The 12,726-nt window shown below is 43.4% G+C and overlaps 1 protein-coding gene across 1 annotated transcript; it reads right to left on the bottom strand.

Moving 5' to 3' along the window:
• Nucleotides 1-461: 461 nt before the first annotated feature.
• Nucleotides 462-12,458, bottom strand: Cxcl17 (C-X-C motif chemokine ligand 17). Its single transcript, XM_021219839.1, has 4 exons — nucleotides 12,274-12,458; nucleotides 3,323-3,403; nucleotides 2,618-2,719; nucleotides 462-859 (listed from the first exon to the last, which is right to left on the bottom strand). The coding sequence occupies exons 1-4, from the start codon at nucleotides 12,353-12,355 to the stop codon at nucleotides 762-764; spliced, it is 363 nt and encodes a 120-aa protein (XP_021075498.1). The 5' UTR covers nucleotides 12,356-12,458; the 3' UTR covers nucleotides 462-761.
• Between the last annotated feature and the right edge of the window lie 268 nt (nucleotides 12,459-12,726).

A 12,726-nucleotide genomic window follows, 5' to 3' on the forward strand; every position in this document is an offset into this window, starting at 1 on the left:
AGAATGCAGTGATAATGATGGGGATGATGGTGTTGGTGGTGTTGGTGTTGGTGGTGGTGGTGATGATATAGGAATCCTAAACACTGAAGGCTGTCTAGATGCTAAGAAACCACAATCTCACCAGGCAGTGGTGGCGCACGCCTTTGATCCCAGCGCTTGGGAGGTAGATTTCTGAGTTTGAGGCCAGCCTGGTCTACAGAGTGAGTTCCAGGACAGCCAGGCTACACAGAGAAACCCTGTCTTGAAAAACCAAGGGGAAAAAAAAAGAAAAAGAAAGAAAGAAACCACAGTTTCTAACCCTTTCTTGTTTCTAACCAGGCAGTATCTGATTTAGTGCTTTACCTGCCTTTTATCCCCACGTAGACCTTGCACCTCCAAACGAGTGAAAGAGTAGAGAAGTTTGGGGAGGGAGAAGTTTTGATCGATATAACTGATACTCACTTTACACATACACACACACACACATATGCACTATGTATTTAATTATTTTCTTTGCAAGTTTTCTGATTGTATTTATGGTCAAGTGAGACCAACAGGAGGTGGAGGTCTCCTGCGTTCTTGTAGGGTAAACAGAAGGCGTAAGACGAGCAGCAAGTGCAGCCGGCACTGGAGGCACAGTCACAGATACACTGTGAGCCAGTGCCTTCAGAGAGCACTGGGGTGCTCTTGGTGAGGCTGGGGTGGGGAGAATAAGAAGCGCTCTAGGGCTGGTCACTTCCTTTCCACCGAGAGAGTCTAACTGGGAGAGCAGGGTCTCAGGACTATAAGGGCAGCGCAAAGCTTGCCAGGTGACATCGTTTGAGAAATTGCTGGCAGGCTCTGGAGGGTCTTTGTGACTTCCTGTGGCGTTTTTGGTGTCCTAGGGCACAAATAAAAGGAGGAGTTATCATTAAAAACTTAAAAATACTTTATATTATTTTTATTTATGTGTGCCACTTGTGTGAGGAGGCATGAGGAGGTCAGAATAGAATTTTAGATCCCTTGGAGCTTGAATTTTAGGTATTGGGAACCATCTGACATGTGTACTGGGAAACCAACCTGGTCCTCTGATTTGATTTGATTTGATTTTGAGACAGGGTCTCTTTATGTAGCCCTGGCTGTCCTGGAACTCATTCTGTAGACCAGGCTAGCCTCAAACATAAAGATCTGCTTGCCTCTGCCTCCCATTGCAGAGATTAATGCAGGGACTAAAGGAGTGTGCCATCACTGTCTGGCTACCTTGGTCCACTGAAAGAGCAGTAAGTGCTCTTAACTGTTGAGCTGTTTCTCCAGCTCCTTTAAAAACATTTTTAATCCCAGCACTTGGGAGGCAGAGGCAGGCGGATTTCAAAACCCTGTCTCGAAAAACCAAAAAAAAAAAAAAAAAAATCAAATGTAATTTTTATGTAAACTGTCAGAATTACAAGATGCAGCTGGCAGTGATAGCTCAGTCTGAGCACTCAGAAGGCAGAAAATGTTTTAAGTTTGAGGTCCACTTAGGCCAGAAAGTAAATTCCAAGTCAGCTAGGCTAGAATGAAAATCTTATCTTAGAAAGCCAAACAAGACAGGAATGATGGTGCACACCTTTAATGCCAGTGCTTGGGAGGCAGAGGCAGGTAGGACTCTATGAGTTCCAGTACAGCCTGGTCTACAAAGTAAGATCCGGGACAACCAGGGCTACATAGAAGACCCTGTCTCAAAAAATCAAACCAAAAAGAATAGAAAAGAATAAACAAGCCAAATAAGGGAAGAAGAGATGACTCATCAGGTAAAGTCACTGGCCACGCCTTATAATCGGAGTTCAGTTTTAGAGTCTGATATAACAGGAGAGAACCGATTCCCACTTTGTTCTCCGACCTCCATACATGTGATGCTACGTGTAAACATGCAGACACACACCCTAAATGAGATATAGTAATTTAAAAATTCCTGATGGTTTATTTGTGTGTGTTTGTGTGCGTGTGCATGTGTACATGGGATTGCATGCATGTGGTAGGAATGTGAAAGTCAGAGGGTAACTTGCAGGAGTCTGTCCTCTTCTTCTGTCATGTGGGTCCCAGGGATTGAACTCAGGCTGTCATGTTTGGCTACAAGCACCTTTACCTTCTGAGCCATCTTTCAGGCCTCTGACTTAATTTTTGCATAATAACATTTTAAAACAGACTGTAGAGCTAAAGAGATAGCTCAGTGGTTAAGAACAGGAGTTGCCCTTTTAGAGGTTCCAGATTAAAACCATTCAAAGCCATCTGTAAGTCCTGACCAGGAAATCTGATTCCTTTGGATCTTTCAAGGTCCTGTGTGCGTGTAGTGTACTTACATGAAAACAAACAATAAAACTAGCAGATGAAGGAAAAGCCAAAATCTTGCTCCACACTGATACTGGTATCATCCTCAGACATCAGTGACCAGGTCACAGCTGCCCTGTCTTTTACTATAGGAAATGCTGCTGTTTGAGAATCTAGGAATTGGATTAACCCTTTTTAGTTCCAGAATAAGTCAATCCTGATGTTTTTGCTCTTTCAGTTTTCCTACAAGCTGACATTGAGTAGAAAGGGGCTAGCTGATGCAGCCTTACCTCCATCCCTAGTGACCTCATAGGACTGAGTGGGTTTAAGCAAGGCCATCCTTGAAACTTACTGTTTTTTTTCTCACTGCCCTTGACATGATCACAGGGACACTGCTTCCTTGGTGGCCCCAGCACTGCTGTGGTTTTTCTCTTTGGGGCTTGCAGGAACCAATCTGTAACAACAGACTGCTGCTTAGACAGGAAGATTGGTATGCTTGAGGACAGGGACTCTGGGCAGGGCTTCTGAGCCTCTGCTGCCTCTTTCATACAGACTGAGGAAACGATCAACAAAGAGCAACGGAGACTTCAAGCTGTGTGAACCCCAGGATTTCTAGATTGGTTTTGTGACTTTGGGGGCAGGGATTTGCTTTAGAAGGGTGCATTGGGATGTCCCTGTGGAGACCAAAGAATGAAAAACTAAGGTCCAGGTGTCTTTAGTCTTTAGTTTCTTCTGCTTCCATCCTTTCTATAAGGAACATCAGGCTAAGACTGGGATCCAAGAAACCAGGAAAAAGTAAAAACCCTTTGAGAATGTAGTGCTGGGAATTTGGGGCGCGGGGTTGGGGGGGGGGAGCTTGTGATTGGGTTAGTGCTTGTGTAGATCATGGCAGCCGCTGCTCCTGTCTGACTCACAGAGAAAGCAGGCATCAGTGCGGCTTCTGGTGGGAAGCTGAGGTGAGCTCAGATAACATCTATCCTCGTCTCAGGGGCTCAAGGGAGATGAAGCTCAAGGATCATGGTGGCACGAACCCTGAGGGCAAGGCTGAATTACTGACCTTTGCATTCACATTCTTGGCCACCTTCCAGGAGCCACCTCCTAGGAGCCCGGTGTTGGTCCCCATGGCTTCTGGCGACCCCTGTTGGAGGGAAACACATCTACAGTTACTTCCAGATGCTGCGAAGGGAAAGCTCTCTGCCCCTATCTTCCAACATTGTGCTGCCTGCAGATAACCACAATCGCTGTGTCTAAGTGTGTCTTTCCGTCCCCCCTTCCACTGCTGGGCTCTATGGTACTCCAGAAGAGGAATATTGTAAATAGATAAAGAACTGAGACTTAAAATCTACTCTAAAAGCTGGAGAGATGGCCCAGTGGTTAAAAACCCTTGCTGCTCTTGCAGAGAGAACCCAGATTGGATTCCCAGCAGCACCTGCACGGTGGCTTGCAGTCGTCTCTAAGTCTAGATCCAGGGTATCTAGTGCTCTCTTCTTACCTCCAGAGGCATTCGTATACAAAGCAAAAATAAATCTTAAAGAAAAAAAAATCAGGCCTAGTGACAAGCTTAACTGAGAAAGTGAATATAAGAGAAGACATGATGTGGTTGCCGAGACTGCAATCCCTCCTGTTAAACACTGGTGACTCAGGTGATTGCAAGGAGCAGAGAACTGTAAACCAGACTTCCCACCTGACCTCTAAGTTGCTGTGTTAGAGTCTACAATTCCAGCTAACTAGTAAGAGGATGGTATCTGTGTTTGTTCCCTTGGGACAGACACATTGCGTTCCAAGCATATAGTGTCGATTCTACTACCTCCATGTATTTAAGATGAGGTCTTGTTATACAGCCCAGACTTATTAACTCCTGGCCTTAAATGAGCCACCTGAATCTGCTTCCTGGGTAGCTGGGATTATTGATGCTGACCACCAAGTTCACCTGTAAATATTTTTTGTGACAACAAAAGATGAAGGTTTCAAGGCTGATGATATATGGCTTACCAGGGAAGGGCACCTGCTGCCAGGCTTGACAACCTGAGTCCCATCCTTGGGACTCATATGGTGGAAACAGAATGTTGACCCCTGATGGTTGTCCACTGACATTCACACATTCCGTGTGTGACGGGTGTACCCACCCACCAACCCACCAAAAAAAAAACACCCCAAATTAATTAGATATAATACAAAATTTGTCATAGGGTTCTAGTGCTGTGGTAAAACCCTACGGCCAAAAGCAGCTGTGGGAGGAAAGGGCTTGTTTCAGCTTACACCTCTCGGGTCACACTCCATCACTTCCTGAGGTAAGTCAGGGTAGGAACTGAAGGTTGGAACCTGGAGGCAGGAGCTGATGTAGTAGAGATCATGGAGGAGGGCTGCTCACTGACTTGCTCAGTTTGTGTTCTTATACATCTCAGGACCTAGGGTGCTGGGCCCTTCCCATCAATCATTAATCAAGAAAATACCCTACAGTCTTTCCTAAAGGCCAGTCTTTTTTTTTTTTTTTAAGATTTATTTATTTATTTTATGTATATGAGTACACTGTAGCTGTCTTTAGACACACCAGCATATAGAGGGCATCAGATCCCATTACAGATGGTTGTGAGCCACCATGTGGTTGCTGGGAATTGAACTCAGGAACTCTGGATGAGCAGTCAGTGACCTTAACTGATGAGCCATCTCTCCAGCTCCACCCCTGTCCCTTCACAGGCCAGTCTTAAGGAGACATTTTCTCAACAGATATTCCTTCTTCTTAGATGACCCTAGTTTGTGTCAAACTGACAATAAACAAACAACCAGGACAAAATTATAAGAAGATGAAAGCTTATAGATTTGAGAATCTCAAGCTAGACCTGAGCCTACATGACACCTGCTCTGATTTCAGTTGGCAATATTTTCTATTAAAATCAATAATAACAGATTAGGGATGTAGTTAAGTGGTCATGTGCTTGTCTGGCATGTATGATGCCCTGGATTTGATCCATACCACCATGAAAACAATCAGATAACTTTATTTCTTTCTAACTGTGTTTAAACTCTTCTTTGTTTTTCAAGATAGGGTTTCTCTGTGTAGCCCTGGCTGACCTGGAACTTGCTCTGTAGACCAGGCTGGCCTCAAACTCAGAGATCACCTGCCTCTGACTCTCGAGTGCTAGCTAGAATGAAAGGTTTATGCCATTACCACTTGTGTTCTTTTGTGCGTACATATCTTTAAGGTCTTTTTTTTTTTTTGTATGTTCAAATCTAATTTTCTTATTAGACAACATCACAAAAACCTCATTTTGGGTCTCCATATATCGTGGATTGGCCTTGAACTCCCAATTCCCCAGCTCCCACCTCTACCTGCCTAGCTCTTTTTTTTTTTGATGGGAAAGTATCTTGCTGTGTAGTCTACACTGCCTTTGAACTTTCAGCAACTTTCTAACACTGGTTCCCCATTGCTGGGATTACAGATGACTACTATGCTTGAATTATTCTTGTATAATTTACGACTTGAAATCTGTTGTGTACTGAACTCTATCCTCCCAAATTAATATATTGAAGACCTAACCTCTACTACCTCAGAATGGGCATATTTGGAGAATAGGGTTCTGAGAATAGTAATTAAGCCAAAATGAGGCTTTTGTGATGTTCTCCAATAAAAAAATTAGATTTGAACATACAAAAAAAAATACACACAAAAGAACAATCACATGACTGATGATGCAACAAGATGCTAAAGGAGTATGTCCTCTTAAAACCTCTAAGAGGTTTTGCCTGGCAGTGGTGGTACACACCTTTAATCCCAGCACTTGGGAGGCAGAGGCAGGCAGATTTCTGAGTTTGAGGCCAGCCTGGTCTACAAAGTGAGTTCCAGGACAGCCAGGCTACACAGAGAAACCCTGTCTCGAAAAACCAAAAAACAAACAAACAAACACCCTCTGTGCTGGCGCTGAGGAGACAGAGCAGCAGTTAAGAGCATTTATGCTCTTGTAGAGGACCTGAGTTTAGAGCAGTTCATAACCTACTGTAACTCCGGTTCCAGGGGACCTGACTCTCTTTTCTGACTTCTCGTGCGGTGCACATACATACATGTAGACAAAGCAATCATATACATAAAATACAACAGATGCGTCTTTTAAAAACAAGCCTTCCGGGGGCTGGAGAGATGGCTCAGTGGTTAAGAGCACTGACTGCTCTTCCAAAGGTCCTGAGTTCAATTCCCAGCAACCACATGGTGGCTCACAACCACTCATGATCAGATCTGATGCCCTCTTCTGGTGCATCTGAAGACAGCTACAGTGTACTTACATATAATAAATAAATAAATAAATAAATAAATAAATCTTTAAAAAAAAAAAACAAAACAACAAGCCTTCCTGCTGCATTCCTAATCCCTAATACAGCTGTGTGAGGAAGTGGGAGCTTTGTGGGGCAGTTAGGTCATGAAAGTGGGACTCCCATGAATGGGATTAGTGTCCTTGTGGAAAGGGACCCTTGGGAACTTTTAGTCTCCAGTGTATGAGAACTGATTGTCTGCACACTGGAAGATGACTCTTACTTGAATTTAGTCCTGCTGAAACCATGATCTTAGAAGCCCTACTTTTAGAACGATGGGAAATAAGATCCTGCTGTTTCTAAGCTGTCCGGCCACCAGTGCTGCATGCACCGTGCCAATCCCAACTAAGACGGCAGCCATTTGTCTGCCAGAGAGAGAGAGGCCTTAGAAGAGACCCAGACCTTCAGAAATGTGAGAAAAATCAATTTTGTCCTTGAAGCCTCCCAACGGTGGTATTTTGTTATGACACTCCTAGCAACTGTAAACAAAACCTGTCTCCCTCGCTAGCTTCAGACTCGGGGTTCAGTATTGATGGAGCTAAGAGCTCCTGGCACAGGTAGGCACTCAGTAAGTGTTTATTCAGTAGGTGGATGGCCGACTCTTCAGAGGTTCAGGTCTCTTGTTTCCCACACAGATGGGTGGCATTATATCATTTCCTGCTTTCCAGAGTTCTCATGTGCTGTTGTTCTGAGTGCTACTAAAATCATTCAGATGGGCACAGCCCTTGCCTTCAAAATATTTTCCTAGCATTTTTCTCTTTGTGTGACCTTTATTCCTTATTTCAGTGAAAGTCCATAAATATTAAAGCCAGAGAAATCTTGTAGATGATTTAGTTGAATCCCTAAATATAGAAGTTTTAAAATTCTAAATGATTACATTTAGAAATGTAGAAATTGTAACTTTAATTTGAAAGTACAGCAGACTTCATCATCATCATCATTATCAACATCATTTTTGCTTTGAGGCCTGGTCTCATGTAGTTCCAGATAGTCTTGAACTCAGTTACAGAAGTGTTCATGACAATTTCCTGGTTCTTTACAATTTCATTTTGCAAGTATGGGTGTCTCACTTGCATGCACATCTGTGCACCACTGGTGTGTCTGGTGACCGAAGAGGCCAGAGTAGGCATCAGATCTCCTGGAGCTAGAGTTCTTGACATTTGTGAGCCACCTGGGATTTGAACCCGGGCCCTCAGATGAACAGCCAGTGATTTTAACCATTGAGCCATCTTTCCAGCCCCTCCTGTTTTTTAAAGATTTATTTTTATTTTTGTGAATAGTATATTGGCTCCATGTGTGTCTATGTAGCATATGCATGCAGTGTACACAAAGGCCAGAAGGAGATCCTCTGGGACTGGAGTTATATAGAGTTGTGAGCCATGTAGATGCTGGGAATTGAGCCCTGGGTTCTCTGGCAGAACAGCCAATGCTCTTAACACTGAGCTCTCTCTCCTGCTGTGGTTTTCATTTCTTAATAATTTACAATTTTGTTATTTATTTATTCAGTGTGGTGTGTGTGTGTGTGTGTGTGTGTGTGTGTGTGTGTGTGTAATAGTACATATGTAGAGGTCAGAGGACAACTTTCAGGAGTTTGTTCGCCTTCTATCATGTGGCCCTGTGAATCAAAATCAGGTGCCAGTCTTGGCAAAACAAAGGTTTTTACCTGGTGAATCATCTTGCCACCAACCCCTCTTTTTTTTCTTTTCCTTCCAAAGACAAGGTTTCTCTGTGTAGCTCTGGCTGTCCTAGAACTAGTTGTGTAGACCAGGCTGGTCTTGAACTCACAGAGATCTGCATGCCTTTTCCTCCTGAGCGCTGAGATTGAAGTTGTAGGCCACTACCACATGGCAACTCTTTTTCTTTTTTCTTTCTTTTCTAAGATTTATTTATTATTATATGTAAGTACACTGTAGCTGTCTTCAGACACACCAGAAGAGGGCATCAGATCTCATTATAGATGGCTGTGAGCCACCATGTGGTTGCTGGGATTTGAACTCAGGACCTCTGGAAGAGCAGTCAGTGCTCTTAACCGCTGAGCCATCTTTCCAGCCCCGGCAACTCTTTTTCTAATTAAACAACAAAATCCCAGTTTTGATCATGGTATTGTGGTAAAATGTAAATGAGGGTAATGATACTGCTCAGTGGTTAGAGGTGCCTGCTGGCCAGGCCTGACTCCCTGGATTCAACTCCAAGACCCACGTGATAGAAGACAAGAACCAGCTCCTAAAAGTTGGCCTCTGACCTACACACTTCATGTACCATGGACTACCAATAAGTAAACAAACAAACAAAATAAAAAATTTTAAAGTTATTTGAAAAAATATGTGAAAGCTATAATGAAACTCTTCATAATGTTTTAAAAATATGAAAAATTAAAAGTTAAAAATAACAAAATACAGGGCTGGAGAGGTGGTTCAACAGTTAAGAGCACAGACTGCTCTTCCAGAGGTCCTGAGTTCAATTCCCAGCAACCACATGGTGGCTCACAACCATCTGTGATGGGATCTGATGCCCTCTTCTGGTGTGTCTGAAGAGAGCAATGTTGTACTCATATACATAAAATCAATCAATCAATCAATCTTTAAAAAAAAATAACAAAATATTTGTGAGGACAAAATGAGGTAACTATATTCATTATAACACTAAAAACAGTGCAGCACAGGATTTACTAACATATGTCAGCTATTATAAATATATTAGAAATAGTGAATAATCTATTATTGTTTTTGTTTTTGTTTTTGTTTTTTGTTTTTCGAGACAGGGTTTCTCTGTATAGCCTTGGCTGTCCTGGAACTCACTTTGTAGACCAAGCTGGCCTCGAACTCAGAAATCCGCCTGCCTCTGCCTCCCAAGTGCTGGGATTAAAGGCATACGCCACCACGCTCGGCGAATAATCTATTATTATAAGTAATTTATTCATAATATTATATATTCTCATGTATTTCTTTTTTTCCTTCTCTTTTAAAATTAGGAGATAAAGTAAGATCAGATTAAAAAAATATATGTGTATGGGTGTTTTGCCTGCATGTTTATCAGTGCACCAAATTCATACAGTACCCACGGAGGGCGTCAGATTCCTTAGAAGTGAATTTACAGACATGTGATGAGCATCAAACCAAGGTTTTTTGGAAAAGCAGCCAGGTCTTTCAGCCACCGAGCCAGAGTACTCTAGCTTGTAAGATAAATTTTATTTTGAGAATTGATTTGAGAATTATGTATAGGTCATTTCCTCTGGTTACTAAATGGTTCAGATGTATGTGAACATTGTGAAACTTGTTGGCTAGAAAAGCTCTGGATCACCACCTAGCCCATGTTGTTTGTGATAGCGCCATCTGGAGGCTCAGAGAAGTTAAGTGACTTAGCAAGTTTGCAAAGCAAGTGGCAAAGGCAACAAAGTCTTGACTTCAATGCATAGTGTAAGAATTTGGGGAGTCTAAATGTGGAGTGGTATGTAAATGTTGCGGTCAAGCTATGTTTATTAACTTGGAGTGGTCCCTTGCAGGGAACATCGACCAGTGAATGGCTGATATTTTTTAGCTTTCTTTCTTTCTTTTTTTTAAGGCATTTTTTATTAGATATTTTCTTCACTTACATTTCAAATGCTATTCCCAAAGCCCCCTATACCCTCCTCCCGCCCTGCTCTCCAACCCACCAACTTCCGTTTCCTGGTCCTGGCATTCATTTTTTAGCTTTCTTAACTGGAGGTTTACTATTGGTGATTAGTGGATAGAGGTCCACCCAGCAAAGCATTGTTCACTACCACACTTAAGTAGTAAATTTGGTCCTGTAATCCCAGCTATTTGGGAGGTTGAAGCAAGAAGATCACAAGTTCAGGGCAGTCTGGGAAATAATAAAGGTCATGTGTCAACCAAAATAGGGGCAGGCAGGTGGTGATGGTGGCCGTGCACACCTTCAATCCCAGCACTCGGGAGGCAGAAGCAGGTAGATACGTCTGAATTCAATGCCAATCTGGTCTACAGAGCAAGTTCCAGGACAGCCAGGGCTACACAGAAAGACCTTGTGTGTCTGCAACTGTAAATGGCAACATACACAGAAGTGTACACACACTCCAGGCAAGATCCACTTCCCAGACCTTCCCAACCTCTCCTGGAAAACTCACAGATTTAAAACAAACAAACAAAAATAGAGGCATAGCTGTAATTCAGTGACACACTGCTTGGTTAGCATGCATGGGGTTCTATGTTTAATCACACTCACACACACACACACACACTAGCAACAACAAGAAAAAAAACAACACTATCACACCTCGGCATCTGAGTCAAAGAAGTGAATCATTTTGAACTTAGAAACCTGAGCACTTAGCTAATATTGACTGAGTGCTATGCGGGATAGTGTGAGGATTATGGGAACAATGCACCATTTGTATCCCCGAGGTGGTTAAGGTTACAATCTGCAGGGCAGGAGAGGTAGAAGAGGTGCCATGTGTGAGACAGACCATGATGTACAAAAAGAATCCTGACTGAGCTGAGCGTAGTCAGTGTGGAGAGCAGAGGAGTGGGAGGTGTTAGCCTTGGAATTAGATGTGTGAGTAAAGTTGAGCTGGTTTGAAAACACAAGAGCTGTTGGGGATCAGCAGTCTAGTATGGTTGGAGCATAAGTGCATCTTTGTGAGTGAAAGAAAGTGGACTGGAAAGGTGTGTTGTGACTAGAGCTTTGAGTTCATGGGGAGGATTCTAGCCCTGGCGCCCATCTAGTGATAGAGAAACCTTCCTTCCAGAGTGGCCGCTGTGGGCCCCAGGACTGAAGAGCTCAGTACAAAGGAGAGAAGTTGGACATTGCCAGAGGCAGGTGATCTTGAATTTAGGATCACATTGATGCTGAGCATGCCACAGATTACCTCACCCACAGGAGAAAGGTACATGGATAAAGGTGATCTTGCTTCTGTGTGGTGGCTCTGTGAAGAGCTGGGAAACGCTGGCTGTGGTGAAGACTAGAACAGATGCAGAACCTCTACCGAGTCTGCTTCAGACCATTCAACCAAGCCCTGGATGACTAAAATGTCAGCATGACTACCGCCTGCGGATAGGTCTGACCTGGTTTGTATCATCAGGAGTGTACTCGGCATACTCTCAAGATATAGGACTCCTCATTTCTTTGCCTTCCACCACAAGCCTCCCACCCCCAGTTGAGCCCTGAGAAAATCTTCGAGTTTTCCAGGAGAGGCTGGGAAGGTCAGGGAAGTGGATCTTGGCTGGGCTGTGTGTACACTTGTGTGTATGATTCCAGCTACAATTGCAGACATGTTGGGAATGTGCCTTAAAGTTTACAGAGTCATTTGGGATAAATAGGGTCCTTTCTTTTTGCTAATGAGGATTCTGGTACTGAGAAAGACTAACTTAAGTACCCCACCTTGTTGTTGCTAAAAGAACATTTTAATGCACTTGTTGTTGGGTTTGCCATGTTTTCTACCCCATTTCCTCCCCACAAAATCAAATTAATCTTTGGTGTCTGCATGGTTCTGGTGAGGTAGAAATTAATCTTGAGTCAGGCATGGTGGCACACCTATAATGCTGGGACCCAGGACACTGAGGTAGTAAGAATCCAAGTTTCCGGTCAGCCTGACTACATATCAAGAGCCTGTCTCAAGGGAGAGAAAAATAGAAGGGAGGAAGGACGGATGAGGTAAAGAGGAAGGGGGGAAGAGAAGGAGAAGAGAGAATATCATTTCATTGTATTTACCTGGATTCGGGCTGCTGAAGACCATGGACATGAGCATCACTGGAAGCAACAGAAGGAAGGCAGAGGCTAGAAGCTTCATCATGGCTGTCTGTTGTTTCTTAAAGGCTGTGTGGATTTTCACCAGTTAGAGGCTTCTGATTTCTTGTAACTGCTCAGGTGGAGTAGTGTCTACAATTTAATCCTACACCAGAACACCCTTGGGAAGTCAAGAACAGGAAGGTGGTGCTGGTCATGTTAGTACCAGATTGGACCAGGTCTTTACAGGAATGTGGGAGGTAAAACTGGTCAAACAAAAGAAACCACACTCCAGAGAAAGGAACAAATGACTGACAGCTTGGCGGGGGTGCTTGACTCCTCCCCGACTGTGGGGGGTTTCATTCTCTAAGCTTTTTTCTCACTCAGAGTTTCCTTGTACCTTTTGGCTGTTTAGAGCAAAACGAAGGCACTGCAGGC

This window comes from Mus pahari, chromosome 19 (assembly GCF_900095145.1).
Source record: "Mus pahari chromosome 19, PAHARI_EIJ_v1.1, whole genome shotgun sequence".
NCBI classification, from domain to species: Eukaryota; Metazoa; Chordata; class Mammalia; order Rodentia; family Muridae; genus Mus; species Mus pahari.

Coding starts and splice junctions, on each gene's coding strand:
- Cxcl17 (XM_021219839.1), bottom strand. CDS start 12,355: ATGATGAAGCTTCTAGCCTCTGCCTTCCTTCTGTTGCTTCCAGTGATG. Junction 2,720..3,322: donor CCAAGAATGTGAATGCAAAG/GTCAGTAATTCA, acceptor CTGTTGTTACAG/ATTGGTTCCTGCAAGCCCCA. Junction 860..2,617: donor GGGCAGTGAGAAAAAAAACA/GTAAGTTTCAAG, acceptor TTTGTGCCCTAG/GACACCAAAAACGCCACAGG.